This window comes from Leptopilina heterotoma, unplaced genomic scaffold, assembly GCF_015476425.1.
Source record: "Leptopilina heterotoma isolate Lh14 unplaced genomic scaffold, ASM1547642v1 Lhet_199, whole genome shotgun sequence".
Taxonomy (NCBI): domain Eukaryota; kingdom Metazoa; phylum Arthropoda; class Insecta; order Hymenoptera; family Figitidae; genus Leptopilina; species Leptopilina heterotoma.
The window spans coordinates 771,304-794,399 of NW_025110915.1; the positions used below are offsets into that span (position 1 = coordinate 771,304).

At 23.8% G+C, this 23,096-nt stretch overlaps 1 protein-coding gene across 8 annotated transcripts in view; it reads right to left on the reverse strand.

Moving 5' to 3' along the window:
* Positions 1 to 23,096, reverse strand: part of LOC122501065 (nucleolysin TIAR-like) — a 503,799-nt gene that overhangs the window by 135,593 nt on the left and 345,110 nt on the right. For all 8 annotated transcript variants that reach the window (XM_043610312.1, XM_043610310.1, XM_043610308.1 and 5 more), the window contains one exon: positions 15,216 to 15,291. In XM_043610312.1, the coding sequence (XP_043466247.1) occupies positions 15,216 to 15,291 (76 nt within the window). The remainder of the gene's footprint in view (positions 1 to 15,215; positions 15,292 to 23,096) is intronic.

Below are 23,096 nucleotides of genomic sequence, written 5' to 3' on the forward strand. Positions count from 1 at the left end.
AAAAAAGAATATATATAACATCAGCATTGAGAGAAAAGAATTATCATTTTTTTATTTTTTGAGGGTTGACTTCTTCCACGAATGTGATCTCACTGTCCATATTCGCCCCCTTCATTTCTATATATGAGTGTTGCATGACAAATAACGTAAAAGTGACTATACCACAAGGGATGTCTTCCTTTTTAGGATATAGCAACAGCACATGCAGGACGAAGTGATGAATTATGATATCATGGAAAGAGGGAAAGTGCACTGTTACGTGGTCACGAAATTAATGGTTTTCGAAAGGCTGTTGAGGGTAAACATTCGTATCATAATTTTGACGACACAATTCACACATCGTACCTCGTCTCCTTTTTTTTATATTCCAGAGAGATATAAGGGAGAAAAAAAGATGCTTGTAGCATAAATAATCTAATTTTGTAAATATTTTTATTATTATTATTATTATTATTATTATTATTTTTACTAATATTAGTACTACTATTACTATTATTTTAAAAATAATAGAATTTAAAAAATTTTCTAATTTAAATTTTTGTTCAAAACACTAAAAACATTCAATTTTGGAGAAATTACAAATAATTGCAAAAATTCAATTATTTTCAAAAAAAAATAAAATTCTTCTTATAAAATTCAACTATGTTCAAAATCTGAAAAAAATTCTAGTAAAAATCCCAATTATATTTATAAATAACAAAATTCTTCTCCAAAATTCAATTATTTTCAAAAATTTTGATAAAATTCTTGACAACATTTAAATTATTTTCAAAAATTTTTCTAATTTTAATGATTTTCAATATCTACTATTTTAATAAAAGTTTCCCAAAAAGGATTCAATCACTTAAAAAAAATTTTAATTAAATTGTATGCAAAAATTTAATTATTTTCATAAATAATAAAAATTTCACAGAAATTTAATTATTTTCATAAATAATAAAATTTTTTTAAGGAATTCTATTATTATTTTCATAAAAAATAGATTAAAATTCTAGAAACTAATAATTGAATTAAAATGATGAAAATAATTTTGATGAAGTTACAGTAACAATATTCTTATGATATAAAATAATGATTTTATCTCTCGGTCATCTTTAATTATTAGAAAACATGAAGAAATCGATAACTCGATATCTTCATGTTTTATAACAAAATACTTTTATAAGTTGTTTAATTTAAAAAAGGTTTTAATTTGAAATTCTTAAATGTCTTAATTCCTGTGGAAAATCCTGTTCCAAAAATAAGATTAAAAATAAGAATTGTGCAAATATTTTTCTTCTTTTTCTAAAACAAAATAATGCAAAATAAATAAATTTTCTATTTCTTAATTACAGTTGATTAACAATTTTCTAATTTTGTTTAGAAGTAAAAAACAAAAATCTGCATAATTTCAATTTGACAAAACATAATATTTAAAACAATGTTAGTCTTTTAATGAAAAAAAGTGGAAAAAATTCAGATGATTTCTATTTGTCATTACAATTTTGTTCTAATCATTAAATAAAAATAATTATAACATAATAATATAATATACAATCTATGAAAAGTTAACAAAAAACAAATGTATAAACAAAAGACAACTTCAGAGTGTGAGGGACAAAAAAAGTGAATGAAGGAAAGAATGAAAGAACATTCAAATTATTATAGTTAATTGTTTATATTTTCAAAAATTTGAATATATAATTCTTCGCCAGAATTCAATTATTTTTATATATAATTCTTCGCCAGAATTCAATTATTTTTATAAAAAGTTAAAAAAAAATTTTAAGGAATTCAATTCTTTTCAAAAATAATAAAATTTTTTCGAAGAATTCAATTATTTTGAATTTACTTATTTTTAATAAAATTCTTTACAGAAAGTCAATTATTTTCGAAACAACTTCAATTCAATTTCACGAAATAATTGGATTCTTTCCAAATATTTCTATAAAGTTCTTCAAAACAATTCAATTATTTCCTATTTTAATAAAATCTTCGAAACATTTCAATTATTATTATAAATAGTAAAATTCTTCGCAAGAATTAGATTATTTTTATAAATAATAAAATTCTTGTCAGTAATTCAATTATTTTCAGTGCAAATTTAATAAAATTCTTTTTTAAAATTTTAAATGCTTTAAAAATTTTTAATTAAAATTATTAAAGAAACTCCATTATTTAAGAAAAATTCAAAGAAATTCTTTAAAAGAATTTAATTCTGCATTTTTAAAAATGTTAATAAAATTCTTCGCAAGAGTTAAATTATTTTTATAAATAATAAAATTCTTGTCAGTAATTCAATTATTTTCAATGCAAATTTAATAAAATTCTTCTTTAAAAAATTCAAATGCTTTCAAAGTTTTCAATTAAAATTATTAAAGAAACTCCATTATTTTAGAAAAATTCAAAGAAATTCTTCAAAAGAATTGAATTAGGATTTTTAAAAATTTTAATAAAAGTCTTGGCAAGAATTTCATTATCTTCATAAATAAAAAAGTTGTTCGATGAAATTTAATTATTCTCTTCAAATTTTTTGATGAGATTCTTTGCAAGAATTCAATGATTTTCAATACATTCATTTTAAAATTTAAAATATTTAAAAAGAAAATTTTTTTTAAAAAATTTAGGAAACAAAAAAGCAATCAACAATTAACTTTAAACTGCGAAATAAAAAAATCTTTTAAAATCCAAATGTTCCTGTAAATTGAAAAAAATTGTTTAATTAATATTTTCTTTTTTTTAAAATTATTCTCATACTAATTAAAAATTGATTAAATTGTGTTTGAATTTTTGGAATAATTTTTTTGAAAAATTTTTTTTGCAAAATTTTGTTTGTATTGTTTTTTGTAAGTAAAGTATTTTTTTGTTTAAAGAATTAATAAATTTAAAATTTATTCGCCACTTACAGTCACAATAGAAATAGAATTTAATGAACAAATTCTCATTTATCACGCTTTGGGAAAAATCAAGTTCTTCTCTGTCAAAGTGTTGAAATGAAATAAAAAAAATTAATGCGTTTTCAATTTGTATTCGATTTTTTATTATTTGAAATAAACCTCTACAATAGATAGACGCTGACCTAATATTCTAATCTGAATCAAGTCGTGTTTAATGATAAGCCAACTTCAAACTCTGATCGATATATACGTGTGTACATTATGTATACATACGATTGTATGTGGAGAAACAACGCAGAAAATTTTATTTTCTATTTGAAAATGTAATCTTTTTTTTCTATTGAAAAAAATACATCGAATTACACAATAAATTATTTCTTACAATTATTATAAAGTTCATATAAAATTGTTTTTATGATTATTTTTGTTGCTATTTTTATTAATATTATTATTATTTTATTATTACTATTATTATTATTATAATGTTAGAATTTTTTAACAATTATAATTATAATTATGTACTTAATTATAATTATATTATTATTATTACTTACTTATAATTATGTAATTAATTATATTATGTTATATATAATTTTTATAATTATAATAATATTATAATTACTATTTACAGTTATTATTATTTATAATTATTATTATAAAATAAGATCGTATAATTAAGGAAATAGTTAATAATAATAGTATATAATTAATTAAGTAATCGGTCTGACTGAAATTTACCTTTACTATTGAAAACTGAAAAGTTAACTCAATTTCGTTAGAGTTAATAGCAATTTAACTACTTATATTAAAATTCTACAGATATTTTTGTTACAAGAGTAGAAAAATTGTAAGAGTTCGAAAAACGAATGTCTTAAGAAAAATGTCTTTTACTACTAAAATAAAAACTAAGAAGAATTATGGAAAATTATTATGGAAAAGAATTATGTCTTACAGTGAACAACCTTTACTACTCATACAAATTATTATTAAATAAAATATTATTATTTTTTATTATTATTGTTATTACTATTTTTTGAGCTTAGTCTGACCAAAAATGTCATTCACTACTAATTCAAAAACTTTTTTAGTTTCATTTTAAGTTCATTATTATTAAACTTAAACAGTATTAAATAATGAAAGGAATTCTTTCTATTTTTCATTTCTTTTTCTTTTAATAAAAATAATAATAAATTAAACATTTAATAAAATTTTGTAGTTAAACATTCTATTAGTAATATAACTAGACTAATTTGCATTGTACATAAAAATAAAAAATAATTAAATTAACAATATGATAATAATAATAATAATAATATTAATAATTACAGTAATAAAATAATTAAACTAACAATATAATAATATTAATAATATTACATAAATATTAATAATAATAATATTAATAATAATAATAATAACAAATGTAATAAAATAATAATAAACATTTTTAACATAGAAAATAAAGGGAAAATTACACATAATTCTTAAAAATTTGAGTAAAAAATCTTCAAAAATTTGTAATATAATTTTTTTCCGGTTCTAGACACTATGCTATAAGAATATGAAGAGTATAATAATAATATGAATTTAATGATTCATGCGGTCATGCACTTGATGAGGGCAAACCATAAAGCGTCGTGAGCAAAAAATGAAAAAAAAAAAAAAGAAAATTCTGATAATGGGAAATATACTTTATGATGTGGAAAACGTCAAAATTGTCAAATGCGCTGAATATAATATATACTGATAATTCGTTATATGACATGAAAGATTCATAAAGTCGATATTCACGAATGAAACATTCAAGTATATAGTAGCAGATTATGTTGCATACGTGTCAAAAGTATCGCGATATATTTACATTTCTGTTTTCGAGGTGCATGTATATATATATATATATATATATATATATATATATATATATATAGTTACATATATATGATGAATAATAGAACAGAAACTATTTCGTGTAAATGAATACACAGAAATATTTCTCTCAACATTGTGCATTGGGGAATCATATTTTGAATATTCAAACTGCATTTCATTAGTGCCCTCTACCACCTCCCGCTCACCACTCGCGACCCTTTTCAACGTTATACATCCGCCCCACTATTACATAAGCAATATTCTTCTTGTAAAAACAAACTTAGTTAATATTTCATAAAGTAGAGTTACCAGTAATTTAGTAAAGTTCTAGTTTTAATTTTTTTTTCTCTTATTTGTAAAATGTCAAGTCTAATAAAACTTATGCTTTAGTTATAAAGTAAAACAAAAGAAAAAAAAAGTGTGTGAATAATTTTGTCAGTATTGTTTCAATTGATTTAAAAATATATCTCTCTTCTCCTCAAGACAAGTTTCACTTTTCTTTTCTCTCTTCTTTTTCTAATTAGAACTCTATTGAAGTTCAATATATTTTTCATTTAAATTTTATTTCATTTTTTAAATGATCTTTTTTAATTTCGCTGAAAAAATATATCTTAATTTGAAATAGTATATTGTGCAACAAGTACAGAAAGAAGCTGTTTTCCGACGAGTGCAAAGTTTGCTGTCCCGAGCGAAGCGAGGGCAGCAATTTGCACGAAGTTGGAAAATCTTCTTTCGTACGTGTTGCACACAGTACTTTGTGCAACACCTTTTGGTTTTGATAAAAAAGCTGTTTGGAAACGCTAGTTGAGGCCAACATACGTACTATTTAGCAGGGTTTGGAACGTATGTTACCGCACTTAATATTCGTGGTTTTTTACGCGTATATTACTGTAAAAAACAGGTATTCTACAAATAGAAAACAAATACCTATGTATATCACCAAAAAAAACCCAAAAGTTTAAGAACTTTGCCGCACTAGTGCAGCAAAGTAAGCACTTTGCCGCACTAGTGCAGCAAAATAACCACTTTGCCGCACTAGTGCAGCAAAGTAAGCACTTTGCCGCACTAGTGCAGCAAAATAACCACTTTGCCGCACTAGTGCAGCAAAGTAAGCTCTTTGCCGCACTTGTGCAGCAAAGTACTGTTTTGCGCATACTTTACAGGCATGCAAAGTATTACTTTCCTTACAGGTGTTGCACAAAATTATTTATTTCCTTTTTTGTTAAATTTGGTTGAAAATCGCCTTATGTCAAAATGATAATTTTCTTTCTATTTTAAAGAAATTGTTAAATAAATTAATATAGACTTTTCTAATTAATATTTTAATGAGAAAAAAAATTTATTGTAAAAAATCCAGAATTTCATTTTTGGTGGAATTTTAGAACTTAATTTGTTTATTCTCAAGTTTTTTTTTTAATATAAATAGAATTATTTTATGTTTTTTTAAATAAAATAGTACACTTATATTTTATTACGGAATTGTTGTTTTTAGATCAGTGTAGGTCAACCCTAATGCCTTTAAGAACTTTACATACATTACTTAATCATGAGTCTTTGTCAACACCGTTCAAGAAGTCGGATTACGTGGCCAAATGAAACTTTTCTCGCAAATTCCACGTGCTATTCTCGAGTAAATATTATTTCACTTGTACTTTCACTGAATCAATTATTCACGACAATTTTAATCGCACAATAATTCGAACTAATTACAAGCCGAGAAACTTACTGAATTATATGAATTTAGAGAACTCTTTCACCTGTAAATTTGTTAATTTAGTAAAAAAAAAAACAAAAAAAAACAAATCGAGAAAGAGAATTGATAAAATGGCAAAAATAAATGAAAGAAAAATGAAAAAAGCAAAAAGAAGATTTCAAGATTTTTCTATTGCAATTTTATTAACTTAGTGAGAAAATTTAATGAAAAAAAGAAAAGAAAATTTCAAGAATTTATTTCTCTTGTAAAATTTATTAATTTAATGAAAAAATTAAATGAAAGAAAATTAAAAATAGGGGAGAAAAAATAGTAAAAAAAAGAGGAAAAGAAAAGGTAAACAATTTTAAAAAATCACTTCTAAAATTTCTAAATGAAATTATGAGAGAAATTAGAAAAATCAAAAATGAAGGAAAAATTACAATATCAAGTTACCTGGAAATATTTCGCCGTCGAGAAAATGAAATGCAACAATGTTTAACGCAATAATCGAAATAGTCATTTCAGGTTGACATTGTTGTAGATAGTTTGTGGTGCTTTGGCTGAATAAATCGATAAAAGCTATAAGAGCATGTTACGTATTTATCACATAATGACATGTACGTTTTATTATAATCGGCCTATAAAGCTAACAATGTTTACCATTGTTGAGTTGAATGGTTTAAAGGGTCTATTGTTACAGTATTATATCGTGAAGGGTGTAATTATGATACTTCCTATATTCACGGGGGCGTGAAATGGATTTTGAAACTTTACACTGTTCCGAATGGGTGGTTTATTTCAGAATTTGAAAACAGGCTGATCAACAAGGCAGTAGTTGAGTAAATACCACGTAACGCAAAGAATATCGATTAATGAAATTGAAGCTCCTCTTGTAATTGAGTCTCGTATTTGAGAAGACGCATGGTGAATTTTAAAATTATGCTTTAGTGAATATTAAAATCTTTTCGTTGTCCTTCGGAATTTTTTTTTGTTTTTTTTAAGAGCGTTAATGAAAAAAGTCTATCGATCACGAAATTTTTTTTGCTTTCTGGTGCGGAATAAGAGTTTTTAAAGCTATAATTTTTTTAATAAAAGTTTTTTTCTACTGATATCGAAGTTTTTCTAAGAATATCAAATTGAGACGAAAAACGAATCAAAACGTTGCTTCGCAAATCGCAACATTTTGATTCGTTTTTTGTCTTAATTTGATATTCTTAGAAAAATTGTGTTACTAGAATTTAGGAGAATAAAGTCTGACTAAAAGTGTATTTTACTACTATAGCAAAAAGTGGAAAATGTATTCGTCTGACTAAAATTGTAATTTACTACTAAGATTAACAGTATTAAAATAAAAAAAAACATTCTGACCAAAATTGAATTTAAATACGAAACAGAAAATATACTGAACACGAAAGGAAACTTGTGAGTCTGACAGAAAACGTGTTTTACTACTTATATTATTTTTAAAAAATTGTCTTACAAAGATAGTCTTTTACTATTGATGCTAAAATTATCTGTCTGACTAAAAACGCCTTTTACCACTGATTCCAATAGTACTAAAGTACAAAAAACTTGTCTGACGATAATCGTTCTTAACCACTAAAAACGAAATTTTTAAATCAAAAAGAAGTTGACTTTTCAGTCTGACGAAAAAGTCTTTTACTACTGATATTAATTTCTAAAAACATGAAAGAATTTTTACAACTCATGACAAAATTATCAAAATTTAGATAAATCTATTCTACCAAAAACGCATTTAACTACTGAAGGAAAAATTGCAAGAAGTGAAAATGTGTCTGTCTGACTAAAAAGGCTTTTCACTACTAATACTAATATTACTATAGTACAAAAAAAATTTGTCTGACGATAATTGAGCTTAACTACTAAAAATAAAATTGTTAAATTAAACCTTCTACTACTGACGCCAACATTACTAAGTTTTGAAAAAGAGAGTATTTATTAAGAAAAAAATTAGCAAAAGTCAAATTTCGACCAAAAAATAAATAATAAATAACGGTTTTCCTACTAATTTCAAAAATGACTAAAATTCAGAAAAATACAGTCTGGCATAAACGGAATTTTACCACAGCTAGAAAAAATTAAAAAAATAAAAAATCTGTTCGCCTCACTAAAACGCCTTTTACTACTGATATTACTAAGATTCAAAAAGAACTTAGTCTGACTAAAATAGCATTTCACCACTAAAGTCAAAAATACCAAAGTAAAAAGTTGCCTGTCCAGTCTGACAAAACAACGTTTTTTACTACTGATTTTAATTGCAAACATGTGTATAACAAAAAATTTTTTTCTACCACAAACAAAATTACTAAAATTAAAAAAAAACCTAGTCTGCGTGAATTATCGTAATTCTTCACTGAAAGAGAAAAAAAATAATAAAAAATAAATAATAATGTAAAAAAAACAAAAACAAAAAAATCACACAATAATAAAAAGGTGTCCGCTTGACTATAAAAGCACAGTTTACTACTGTTACTAACATTAATTAAATTCCCCAAAAAATTAGCCTGACAAAAATAGTATTTAACCACCATTTTTGGTAAAATTATCAAAGCAAGAATTATTCTTACTATTCTCGCAGAAATTTTGTTTTACTGCAGGTATCAAACCAAAAAAACTCTTTCACAAAAAAAGATTTTTTCTACCGATGACATAATAAAATTATTACATATCAGAAAAATCAAGTCTGACATAATCCGTATTTTACTACTATTGGAAAAAGTTACAAAAGAAAGAAATATGTCCGTCTGACTATAAACGCCTTTTACTACTTCTCCTGTCAGTCTGACAAGAAATTTAAAGAAAAACATTCAATTGAAATAAACCAAACAATTTTTTATTCATAAAAAATCCTGAAAATAAAAAATTTATTATTTATAGAAACTTAGTTATAAAAAAATAAATTTTTTTACAAACTTTTTTGCGAGAAATTTATTTATTTATTCAAAAGCATCCGTTAAAAGCCCAATCGTACAAAGTACTGGTGTATACAAGATTCACAATTTATCATGAAATTTAAATTAATAATTTAAAAATAATTATAAAAATTATAAAAAACTATTATTTATAATTTAAAAAATATTGTAAATATATAAATAAAAAAAAAATAAATAAAATTCCCAATAAGAAAAGAAAATTCCAATGAAAAAGAAAAGAAATCAATATATATGACGACTTTTCAGAAATTCTCCCTTGAAAACCGTAAAATCGTTTCAAAATAATAAACTGACGGAGGGAAATTTAGATTCCTTTTTGAAAAGTGTGAGAGAGAAAGAGAAAAAAATAGAAGAAAGTTGTTCCCCTAAATTATCAAAATTAACAATGCTTAACCCACTTCTGGAGGTCGTGTAATAAGTCATGGATAATTAACTGGAATTTTCCCTTCGCTATCATTTTTCACAAAGAAGCAATTTAATTTTTGGAAAATTTACGGTTTCTCCGAGAGGAAAGACGATCTTGAAACAGTTTAGATCATTCGGCACGATTTTTCTCGAAAATGGAGAAAGAAAGAAAGAGAACGAGAGACAGAGAAAGAGAGAGAAAGACACAGATAACATTATTTAATGTGTAGAAAAAAGATGACTGCAAGGAAATCGCTGCAGTTTTCTACGGAAAGCAGTTTGAAATCGTGGTCAGGAGTCACGATTTAGATTCGTGTATCCGGGATGCTGGGTTACAGAAAGCCATAGAGGAGAGAAGGACAGAGAAAGGGAGAAAGTCTTTCTCTCTCCCTTTCTCTCTCTCTTTCTCTCTATAGAAAGACAAAAATGGACAGAGAAAAAATACATAGAGAAAAAGAGAGAGAAAGACATAGAGAGAAATAGAGAGAAAACGAGAAAAAAACAGAGAGAAATAGAGATAGAAAGAGACAGAGAAAGAGACAGCAAGAGAGAGAGGGAGGAAGAGAGAGAAAGAGAGAGAGAGAGAAACAGTTGGGTGCAGAATGGGTGGTAGAATTTTCGCGTGTTCCTCGAGGTTAACGGAGACACTCGGGAAATTTATACTTCGGCAATAGTAATCTCGCAACGGTGAAGAAGGAGAGGGAGAGGAAAGGTTTGTTCTGGAGAGGAAGAGAAGGCCAGATGCCCGTTGGTCCAGATCGATAGGGCATTAAAACCAGGGACGAAGGGTGTTCGCTCTGCAAAATCCCAGAACCAAAAGGGTCCACACACTAACCATCCTCCTGCAGCAAACTATACAGTTCCAAATATCCTCATAGCCATAAACGAAGGTAAAGCCTCCTTTTACTCGGCCGTACATCTATCTCCACTCGTGATTTATGTCACGGATTTTTGGCGAAGGCCACTATAAAAAGCGCGCGCCACCCATTCGCAGAAAACGAGGCTGTAAACTTTCTAATTCACCAAATCCCTCCACCAAATCAAATTCACTATCTTCCCCCGTCTCTAATGCCCTTCAAGATCAGAATTTTTTATCTAAAAAAACTTTTTCGATTTTTCCTTCTTTTTTTTGTTTTGTTCTTTTTGATATATTTTGTTACTTTTTGGCATTTTTTTGTTCTATTTTTATTTTGTAAATTTTGTTATTTCTTGTTCTTTTTGTTATATTTTGTTATATTTTTGTTCCTTTGTTATTTTCAACATTTTGTAATTTTCTACTATATTTTGTTCTTTTTGTTCGTGCGTTGACGTAACTTTCACTTTCAATCCAAAAATATTTTTACTTACATTTTCACCAAAAAAATGTTCACTTACACGCGAAAAATAACCAATTACTTTTAATTTCACCCAAAAAATTTTACATTTAAATTACATCTAAAATACTTTCACTTTCAAACAAAAAATTTTCATCTCCACTCAAAAAAATCTCAGTTTCAATTTCACCAAAAAACAATTCACACTTTCAATAAAAAAAAAAATGTTTGGTGCAATTGCGTAAGTGGAAATTTTTTCATAGAAAGTGAAAATTAAAATATTTTGAGTGAAAGTGAAAATATTTTCGGTGAAATTAAAAGTAAAAAGTTTTTCATTAAAAGTGAAAATACATTTTGCGAAATGAAAAGTCAAAATATTTTTGGATGAATGTGAAAGTGAAAATTTGTTGGCGAAACTGAAATTAAAATTTTTTCAGAAGAAAGTGAAAATTTTTTTGGTGGAAATTGTAAACGTGAAAATTTTTCGATAGAAATTGAAAGTATTTTGTATGAAATTGAAAGTGAAAATTTTTAATTGACCGTAAAAGTAAAGATTTTTTTTTTTGGTGAAAGTGAAAATATTTTGAGTGAAATTGAAAATTTTGTGATCAAAAGTAAGAATTTTTTTTAATGTAGGTACAAATTTTATGGATGACAGAGAAAATTTTTTGCGTTATAGTGAACATTTTTCGAGTGAAAGTGAAAATTTTTGCTTGAAAGTGAAAATTTATTGAGATGAATTGAAAGTAAAAATTTTTGAACTAAAAGTGAAAGCTAGAAGTAAATAAATGTATTAAATCAATTCAATTGATAAAATTTAACAAAGTGAAAATGAAAGTGAAAATGATACATTTTTTCATTTTTTTACATCAAACATCAATCAAAGTGAAAATGATAGTAAAAATGAAAAAACTATCAGTGAAAAGGAATGTGAAAATGAAAGTGAAAGTCGAAATGAAATTATATAATCGACCCCCTATTTTTATCTTTTTTAAATTTTTTTTCCTTTCTGTTCTCTCTTATTATCTTTTTGTTATTTTTTTTATCTTTTTTGATACTTTTTGTTATTTTTGGCTATATTTGGTTCATTTTCTTCTTTTGTTATACTTTTTGTTCTCTTTTAATATTTTTTGGTATGTTTTGTTTTTTTGAATTTTTAACACAAAAGAATCAAAAAAGGCAAAAAAAGAACAGAAAATATCAGAAAAGAACAAAAAGGAACAGAAAAGAACAAAAGAGAACAAAACAGATTTTTTTCTCTTTTGTTCTTCTCTGTTCTCTTTTGACCTTTTTTGTTTTTTTGTGTCCTTTTGTGTTTTCCTTTTTGCCTTTGTTGTCAAATAAAAATATTCTTGTTGCTCTTTTTGTTGAATAACAAATTATAAAAGGAAAAAAAACAAACTTTCCGTTACCGATCAATGGGGTTATTTTTTTTTTATTTTTGAGAGAGGGAGCGAGAGAGAGAGAGAGAGGGTAAAGTTGAAGAAACATAAACTCAATTTAAATTTGCATTTCAATGCAATTAGTATTCTGTGGACTGTCAAAGCGCCACAATAGGTACTTTTACCGCTTTGAGTTAGTAGTTCATGCAACATTACTGACTCTAAATTATTCTGAATTTTTTCCCTCCTTTTTTTTCCCACATTAAACTACTTTAGCCCGACGATTAGAGAATTGTTCCGGTAATTCGAATAATTGTCCCTCATCAATAGAATTAAATCATTAAATTTCGAGATGAATTAAAAATTGTCAAATATAGGTTTTCCTATGTGCGTTTTTGGTTCTCATCTACTTAAATAATAATTATGCTAATGTTAATATAATTAGTGATAAATAATCTAATTAAAAAATAATTATTTTAATTTATATGATTCAAAACAATTCAATTCAATTATAAATTTATAAATTTGTACATTTAATAAAATTAAAATAAATTTCTAAAATTAGTAATTAAAATTTCCTGATTATTTTTTCAAAAAAAAATTTTCTTTTCAGAACATAAATATTTTTGGTATTGAATGAAAAAATAGTTTTAATTAATAAGAGATTAAAAACGAATTCTATATGAAATATTTAAGGAATAAAAAAATAAATGTCGAACGATATAAAGTAATAAATAAAGAGACAAATAATTTTTTCTTTATAAATGAAGATATCGATGCTAAGTCATAAAGACGATTTCAAGTCAATATCAGAATTTTTCAAAATAGAACTGGTATTCAAATGCGATATTTAAGAACGTTGAACGTAAACGGTGGGACAATAGATATCCTGTGGTGATGGCTTGCATCAAGACGTCTTGTCCTGAAACGCTCTCTATAGATATATATAGTGGAGGCGAAGCTTTACAGGAATGATATTCGTTTTAATATCGAGGACTAAAATTGGGTTCAGGCTGCTTGCTTTGCAGTCTTCATAAAACTAAATTTGGAAAGGTGACGGATTTCTTATAGTGAGCGGATCAACTTTTCACTGCTATAAAAAAAAAACCAGAACAAAACACGTCCCTTATTTGATTATAAAAACCAAATCAGGGTTGAACTTCTATCATAAAATTATTACTTAGAAATTATTTAATGAATAATTTTACCTAAAAATTTTTAAATGAATTGAATTTTAAAAGAGTTGCGTTTACAATCTTTATAAATAGATGAACTTCAAAAGTTTCAATTTGACATTTTAGAAAATATCAATTTTTAATGAATTTAAATAGAAATTTTAAGAACCACTGATCGCAGAAATTCAATTATTTTCAAAAGTGATAAACCTCTTCGCATAAATTCAATATTATGTTCAAAATTTTTTTTAAATAAAATAAAATAAAAATAATAAAAATTAAAAATTCTATTTAAAAAAATTTTGACAAAATTCTTTACAAAATTTCGTTAATAAAATTGCAATTTTAATAAAATTTTTCTATACAATTCAATTATTTTCAATACAATTCTTCTTAAGAATTCAATTATTTTCACAAATAATACATTTTTTATGGGAATTCAATTATTTAAAAAAAATTTAATAAAATTCTTACTCTAGAAATCAATTATTTTCATAAATAATAAAATTTTTCTTGTAAATTCAATTATTTTAAAAAATTTTGATAATATGCCTTATAAATTTGAAAAATTATAATAAAATTGATCATTGAATACAATTATTTTCATAAAATGTAACATTCTTCCTAGGAATACAATTATTGTCAAAAATGTTTGAAAAAATCTTCGAAACAATTCAATTATTTTCGTAAAAAATAAAACTCTTTGAAGCAATTCAATTATTTAAAAAATATTAATAAAATTCTTCCCAAGAATTCAATTCTTTTCAAAAATAAACATCTTCACAGGAATTCAATTATTTAACATTTTTTTTTATTAATTCTTTGTCAGATATCTTTTTAATGAAATTTCTCGATGAAATTGAATTATTTTCAAAAATTTTTAAAGAATTCTGAAAAATTTAATTACTTAAAAACAATTTGAATAAAATTCTTCCTAAGTTAAGAATTCAATTATTTTCAAAAATAAACTTTTTTAAAAGAATTTAATTGTTTAAAAAAATTTTTTTTTAATTCTTTGGCAAATTTCAATTATTTTTAATTTTTTAATAAAATTTCTCGATAAAATTGAATTATTTTCAAAAAATTTTAAAAAAATTCTAAAAAATTCAATTATTTCAAAAAATTTGAATAAAATTCTTCACAAGAAGTTAATTATTTTCATAAATAATAATATTTTTCTCCGAAATTCAATTATTTTCACAAATAAAATTCTTCACAGGAATTCAATTCTTTAAAAAAATTTTTTAATAAAATTCGTTGTGTGAATTCAATTATTTTCATAAATAACAAAACTTATCGCAGAATTTAATTTATTTCTTATATAATTTTAAATAAAATGATAGAAAATTGCATTTATTCTTAAAATTATTTTTTTTAATTCGCCGAAAGAATTCAATTATTTTTAAAAATTTTGATAAAATTCTTCATAAAAATTTAATTTTAAGAAATATTCAATTATTTAATAAATTATTTATTTTTGTATTTAAATAAAAAAATTACTTTAAAAGGGGGGGGGGGTTTCAAATATATGCAAAAAATTCAACAACTTACCGCTTTTTTAACAAACGAAACGAAGCCATAACCTTTGGATTTCATGGTTTGTGCATCTCTAACTACTCTGCAGTCCCTGGAACAGAAAAAAAAGTTTGTTATAAATATTATAATTGGAAGAAAATTGTAAGTAATAAAAAATCCAATTTAAATTTAATTATATTTATAATTATAATTCTTATTTTATTATAATTAATTATAATTCTTTTGAAATAAAAAAATCAAATTTTTTTTTAATCATAAATATATTTTGAAAGAGTAAAAACTTTTCCAATTCCTAAATATCAATAAAATCGCAAAAAAGCTTCGTGAACCGTATTTTTGAATATTTATATTATTTATCATTCAATATACTTAGATACGAATCTAAAGTTAATCTGATTATTATAAAGAATCAGTGAAAGATTAACAATTGCCAGACCAAATGGAAAATAAATTGACTGTAATTTAATTTTGAAATGAAAATGTTTTTCCTAAGAGGGAGAAAGACTGATAGAGAGAGAGAGAGAGAGAAAAAGAGAAACAAGTTTCCAGGAGTTGAAATCGTAGGATACTTTTGCCGGTTTCTTCATTTTTTTTCCTTCTTTTTTTTGCGGTTACTTTCACGTAGTTGATCGCAATGTTCCTGTTTCTTTCGATTTTGCCAACTTTAATGCGTTTACCTCGCATCAACGAATTCTCTCTTATCGAAGAAACCATTCGCTTTACTTTCCTTGCCTATTTCTAAACTTTGTTGAGGCGGCTTCGCTCACTACACTCGTCAAGGATAAATATAAGAGGTTCTCGAAAAGTCTCGCGTGGTACGGCAACGTTTCTTAAATATCAAGTGGGGTCTACATATATAAAACTCGCTATATACACATTTATATACAACAAGCTTTATGTTTACTTTGAAGAAAAAAAAAGAAATTCCCAAGACGAAAAAGAAAATAACAAATAGTAACAAATAAGTCGAGAAATTGAAGAATTCGAAAACGAATTGAGTTTATTCTTGTTGAAATAATTAATTAACTAGCAAACGATTCTGTTTTTATTTTTTTATTATTTGTTTATTATTTTTATTATTTATTTTTTATCTATTTTGCATCGAAAACGAAAGTTTCGGGGTAAATGTGAATTATAGGAATAATAGTTAACTAAACTATGGGCAAAAACTTGAAAGCAATGGGAAAACGAGCAATGAATTTTTTTGTTTTAATAAAAAAACAAAAAATTTCTTTTTTCAACTATGGACCAAAACTTGTTAACAATGGGAAAGGAAACATTTTTTTTTTTAATCAAATTTACAAATTTTTGAAAATAAATTTTCATGTTTTAATTTTAATTGTTGGGAAAAAACTTGAAAACAGTGGGAAAATGCAAAATTCTTTTTCTCTTTGATGAAATTTTTCTCTCAAAAAGTTAAAAATAATGGAAAAGAAAAAAATTCTCCCCTTTAATGAAAATTTATCGTTTAATGAAAACAATTTATCTTTTTTTAACTGTGGACAAAAATTTGAAATCAATGGAGAAAGGAAAATTCTTTTTTTCAATGAAATTTACAGATTTAAGAAAAATTTTTTTTGTGACAAAAATCAAAATTCTTCCCGTTGATGGAATTTTTCGCTTTTATAACAAAATTTTTTTTTTGTTTCTAACTGTAGGCAAATACTTAAAAACACTAGAAAAAATAAATTTTTTTTTAAAGATAAATTTCCTTAACTTAGAATAAATAAAAAATAAATAAATTAATTAAAAAGGAAGAATTCTTTTTTCCCATTGTTTTTGTCTATTTCCACAGCTAAAAAAGAAAAAATGTTTTAAAAACAATAAATTTCATAAAATTAGTATTTTTCATTTTCCCATTGTTTTCAAGTTTTTGCCGACAGTTAAAAAAAGAATTGTTTTTTAATTCTATAAATTTTATAGAAAGAGGAGAATTTTCAATTTTCCAATTTCTTTTCAAGTTTTAGCCCAAGTAGTTAAAAAAATAATTTTTGTTTAATCTATAAATTTTATTAACAAAGAGAATTTTCCCTTTTGCCATTGTTTTCAAGTTTTTGTCCACGCAGTTGATAAAAGTAAATTTTTTTTTTAAATAATATACTTCATTAAAAGGAAGAATTTTCTTTTTTCCATTGTTTTCAAGTTTTTGCCCACAGCTAAAAAAAGGAAAAATGTTTTAAAACAATAAATTTCATAAAATTAGTATTTTTTCTTTTCTATATATTGTTTTTAAGTTTTTGACCACAGCAAAAAAGAAGTAAAATGTTTTGAAAACAAATAAGTTTCATAGAATGAGTATTTTTTCTTTTCTATATTGTTTTTAAGTTTTTGTCAACAGCTAAAAAAAGAAGAATAATTTAAAAACAAATAAATTTCATATAATGAGTATTTTCTCTTTTCTATATTGTTTTTAAGTTTTTCCCACAGATAAAAAAAGAAAAATTATTTAAATTAAATATCTATAAATTTTATAAAAGGAGGAAAATTTTCCATTTCTCCATTGTTTTCAAGTTTTTATCCAAGTAGTTAAAAAAATAAATTTTTTTTTTTAATCTATGAATTTTATTAAAAAAGATAATTCTCCCTTTCGTCATTGTTTTCAACTTTTTGCCCACGCTCTCTAAATATGAATTAGTAAAAATGTTTACTAATTCGAATTAGTGACTCACTTTTTGCTTTTGAATTAGTAAATAGCAAATAGTTTTACTAATAAATAGTAATTTCTAATAATTTATTAGTAAAACTATTTGCTATTTACTAATTCAAAAGCAAAAAGTCAGTTACTAATTGAAATTGGTAAACATTTTTACTAATTCATATTTAGAGATAGCGCAGTTAGAAAGAGAAAATTTTTTTCTTAAAAACGATAAACTTCATTAAAGGATACAATTTTTTTTCATTTTACATTGGGAATGAAATTGTTCTAAATTTTTTTCTCCCGGATTAAAATTCACTAAATTATTTACCAAAAATTAAAAGATATTTCTCGACGTATTAATTTTTCAATTGCACATTTGAAACCAATCATTGAGGGAAGGGGGGGGGGAATTTTTTCTCCTCTTTTTTTCACAATCTGAGCGCATAAACGGTTGTAAAAGGATTATTGCGAGGTGCATTTGAACTAGAAATTCGTTTGAATCGAGTCGACGCCTTTTTTTCGGAATGCGCTTGGCTACACATACTCCAGTGTCATGTGACGTTGATACGTCGAGCGTCGACTGACCCGTAAAACATTTGGAATTACGAAACGATAAAACGACGACTATATCTCGCCTCCACTCACACACACACACACACACAAATATATATGTATACAGATCCAGTAAAGTATACCGGCGACAAGAAGCCGTAGATGCATTGCTTCCATCGCCAATTTACTCTCAGAGAATTTCTGTGTATGGTACACTCGCACATGGATGTATAAGATATATACAGATAAACACTAGTGTGTGTATATATATTCTCTCTCTCTCTCTTAAATATAAAAATAGAGAGAGAGATCGAAACACACACATATACTTTTGGTTGTAAACACACAGGAAGAATTTATAAATGTGTATATTATATATAGTAGTAGTTTCCGTACATATACAGACATTTATTTTTGAACACACACATATATAAATTCTTCGAGTGTATTTACTACCAAAAAGTGTGTGTGTGTGTGTGTATGTGTTTCGACACTTTGCGCGCGAGAGCCTAGTATAACACAAAACGTTACGATCTCTAGGACGCGGTAGCGAACAATTAACGGAGGTTTACGCCCCATCAAGAACCTCGAAAGCTTTCTTTAATCGCACCAAATGTATTGCTTTCTTTTCCTCTTTTCTTGTCTCTCCTTGTCTTTTGGACAAGGCAGACGATACTCGACATATAGTGCACACTCGGTTTGTATTACATTTTACCCGTTAAAACGCCATCTTTTGAATCACCTATCCATATAATCCTTCCATTTCTCCTTTTATTACATCGCTTCAATATCCTACCACCTTTCTTGACTGTCTTTCCTTTCTCTTGCACTTTCCGCTTCTCTTTATCTTTCGCTAGCTTTCTTCCTCTTTTTTTTTAGTAATTTAAACACCTCGAACCTCAATTTTTGGTGCTAATTTTTCTTTCATTAAGGGCATTTGAAACTTGATGACGTCACACATGCTTTGCACAAACTGAAACGTCATCAAGGTTCAAATGCCCTTAATACAGAATCTTATATTTATGATGATCTATTTTATTAATATTGACCTAAAAATTAATTACTGAAATTAGTTAAGATTATTGTTTATATTAGGAATTGTTACTTTTTTTACCTAAATTTATAAAATAAGATTTAAGACCTGTTACTGATTCAAACTTAAAAGTTGATTATAAATAATTTAAAATCAACCATAAATTATGTTTGAATTAAATATATATTATTTCTATAAATGAACCAGAAACTATGTTTTCATTAAACTTAAATTTGTTTGACTGTATAGCAAAGATATTTTAAGTTTGATTTAAACAAAATTTCTTTGAATCAAATAAATCCTTTTCTCAGTGTAATATTAATTTTATTTTTATTGTTAATTATTAATTTATTAATTTTATATTTATTTTTATTTTTATTGGATGTCGAAGAAGTAATATTAAGTAACTAGCTAAAAGAATGCTCGTGTGGTTTATTTTTGTATGGTTCATAAACAGACTTAAAAAAATTTTTCATTATCATATTAAATTATATTTTGAACATAAAAGTAAAAATATTATAAGCAAAAAAATTTTAAATGCACACATATGAGAAATATTGAAAAAAAACAAAAGCATACAAAAAAGCAATTAATTAATTAATTGAATTTTCAAAGAGTTGCGTTAACAAGTTTCATAAATATAGATGAATATTGTAATTTTATAAAATTTCAATTTTCAATTTCATGAGAATTTTTAAGGATTACTTAGGTTTTTAAAAATTTTATTAATTCAAATTCTTCTGAAATTTGTTAAATTTTTTAATATATATTTAATTACCTATTAAAAATAATGGATTTATAGACGAATTTTACTCAAAAACACTAAAAAATATTTAATTTTGGAAAAATTATAGGAAATGATTGCATAAATTCAATTATTTTCAAAAGTAATAAAATTCTTCTCCAAAATTCAATTATTTATTTATTTTTGAAAATTTTAATAAAATTCTTGGCAAAATTCAATTTTTCGAATAATTTTAATAAATTTTTTGGCAAAATTTCAAATTATTTTAAAAAAAATTTTCCTCAATTTCATATGAATTCTATTATTTACAAATTTGTAATTAAATTTGTTCGCAATAACTTAATTATTTTCAGTAAATAATCAAATTTTTTCACAGGGATTAAATTATTTTCATAAATAATAAAATTCTTTTTAGGAATTCAAATATTTTTATAAATAAAACTCATCGCAGAATTTCAATTATTTTTAATACAATTTTAATCGAATTCCTCGAAAAATGTAATTGTTCTTAAAAATTTTATTAAAAATTTTCAAAAGAAATCAATTATTTAAAAATGTTTTGATAAAATTCTTTATGAGAATTCAATTTTAAGAAATATTTCATTATTCAATAAATTGTATAGTTTTGCATTTAAATAATTGAATTCTTGTAGAATTTTCTAATAAAAATTGATTTAAAAATTAATTTCAGTTAAAATTTTAGATTTGAATATTTATTATTAAAATTATTCAAATAATATTTGAATACCAAAAGCATTATAGCATGAATTCGAAGAATTAATTGAATTTTAGATTTTCAAATAATTTTTGGAAATTATTTGAAGTGTTTATTTTTTAATACGTATTTAATTGAAGAATTTCTGAATAATTGAAATTTCGTAAAATTGAATTGTAAACAAATCGATTTGAAAATTCTTAAAGAGCTTTTTCGAAATTTATTAAAAACAATTCAATTAAAGAAAAATTTTATTTAAAAATTCTAGAAAATAATAATTGAATTAAAGTGATAAAAATAATTTTTAAAAACAAATAATTAATTTCTTCATGTTTTATAATAGATATTCTTATAAGTTGTTTAATTTCAAAAAGGTTTGAATTTTAATCTTTTGAAGAATTTTAATTCCTACGGAAAAATAATAAAGATTAAATATTTATTTAAAAAATAAGTTATTAATGTTTTCAAATAATTTTACAATCGTTTTTAACAAATAGAAATTTTGTAAATATTTTTTCTAAAATAAATTTAAAATTTCTTAAACAAAATTTGATTTTTAACATTTTTTTTACTTAAAACTTGTCGTTTGTTTATGAATTGTAATTAAGAAGCAAAAAATGTGCAAAATATTTTCTACTTTCTAATTTTAATTTTCCAACAATTTTTAAGTTTTTTTTTTGGAACAAAGAAAAAAATAGTTGCATAATTTCAATTTGTCAAAAACTTTAAAACTTGAATTTGAATTAATAATTTTTAAAAGGAACGTCGTCGCTTTAAATTAATACCAAATTGAAATTCGATCTAAAAAAATTGTAAAAATTGAAAGAAACTACTAAATTTAAATCCGGTTTAGTAAAAATTATCTAAAATACAAGTTTAAATAAATAAACTTTTGTACTCTTGAAAAATAAAAAATAAGAAAATTCCGCAAATGTTTAAAGTTTAAATTTAAAATTAATAATTAAATCAAATTAAAATATTATCAGCCTGAAAAAAATTTTAAAAAAAAAATTGTTTTGTATTTTTTGCTTCAGTTAAGCCTTAATATTGTTTCTGTAGATAAGAGAATTTCACATTTATAGGTTAGGGAAATAATAAATTAGAGAATTCAAAACTTAGAAAAAATGTATGTTATGTAAAATACGAATTAGGAAATATAAAAATTATGAAAAATAATTATTTGGAAAAATGAATATTAGGAAAAATAAAAAATCGATTAAAAAAATTATTTAAAATATAATTTCGGTAAGAAAAAAATTATACGAAATAATTATTCGAATAAAATAAAATTATAAAAACTGGTTATTATACAGTAAAAAAATTTTTATAAAAAATTATTAGATATTACAAAAATTTGGAAAAATATTATTTCGATATAATAATAATTATGAGAAGTGACAATTCGGCAAAGTTATAGTTAGAAGAAATACAAGTTAGAAAATGTAGTAATTATAAAGAAGAATGATTAGGAGTAAAGAAAATTATGAGTAATGTTAATTCGAAAAAGTTAAAATTATTTTGAATAACATTTATAAGAAAAAAGTTTTATAACAAATGATATTTCGAAAAAATAAAATTTAGAAACTTTAAAATATAGAACATTTACACATTATAAAAAAATATTATTAGGAACAATAAATTTTTTAAGAATTGGTAATTCGGTAATATTTGAATTATATTGAATAATAATTCGGGAATATAATTATTATAATTATTAACAAGTCTATAAAATATTATTTATCAAAATTGACATTTCGAAAATAAAAATATTAGTGTAAATAAGAAATATAAAAAATAATAATTTTTAGAAATGATAATTCAGTTATTTGAAGATTATTAAAAAATTTTCTTTCGCAGTATTAAACATTCTGTTAATTATTCATTCAAAAAAATAATGTTTTTGACAATTATTCTTTCGATTAAAAGAAATTATAATTAATTCTTATTAGATAAAAAGAATTTCGATAAAATAAAGATTCGGAAAATAAAAATTGGAGACTTTTCATGCGCCTCACGACATATTGTGTTATATTTATAAAAAAAATTTATCCCGGCTTACTGTCAGTCGTACAGAATAATTTATAAAGTCAAAATTTTACGATAATTATAAAAACCACTTTTGTCTGTTGAATACATTAATGAGATGCACTCGAAAGAAGAAAATTGAAAACTGGTGAATACTCTCCAAAAAAAAGTAAAGAACAAAAAAGAAA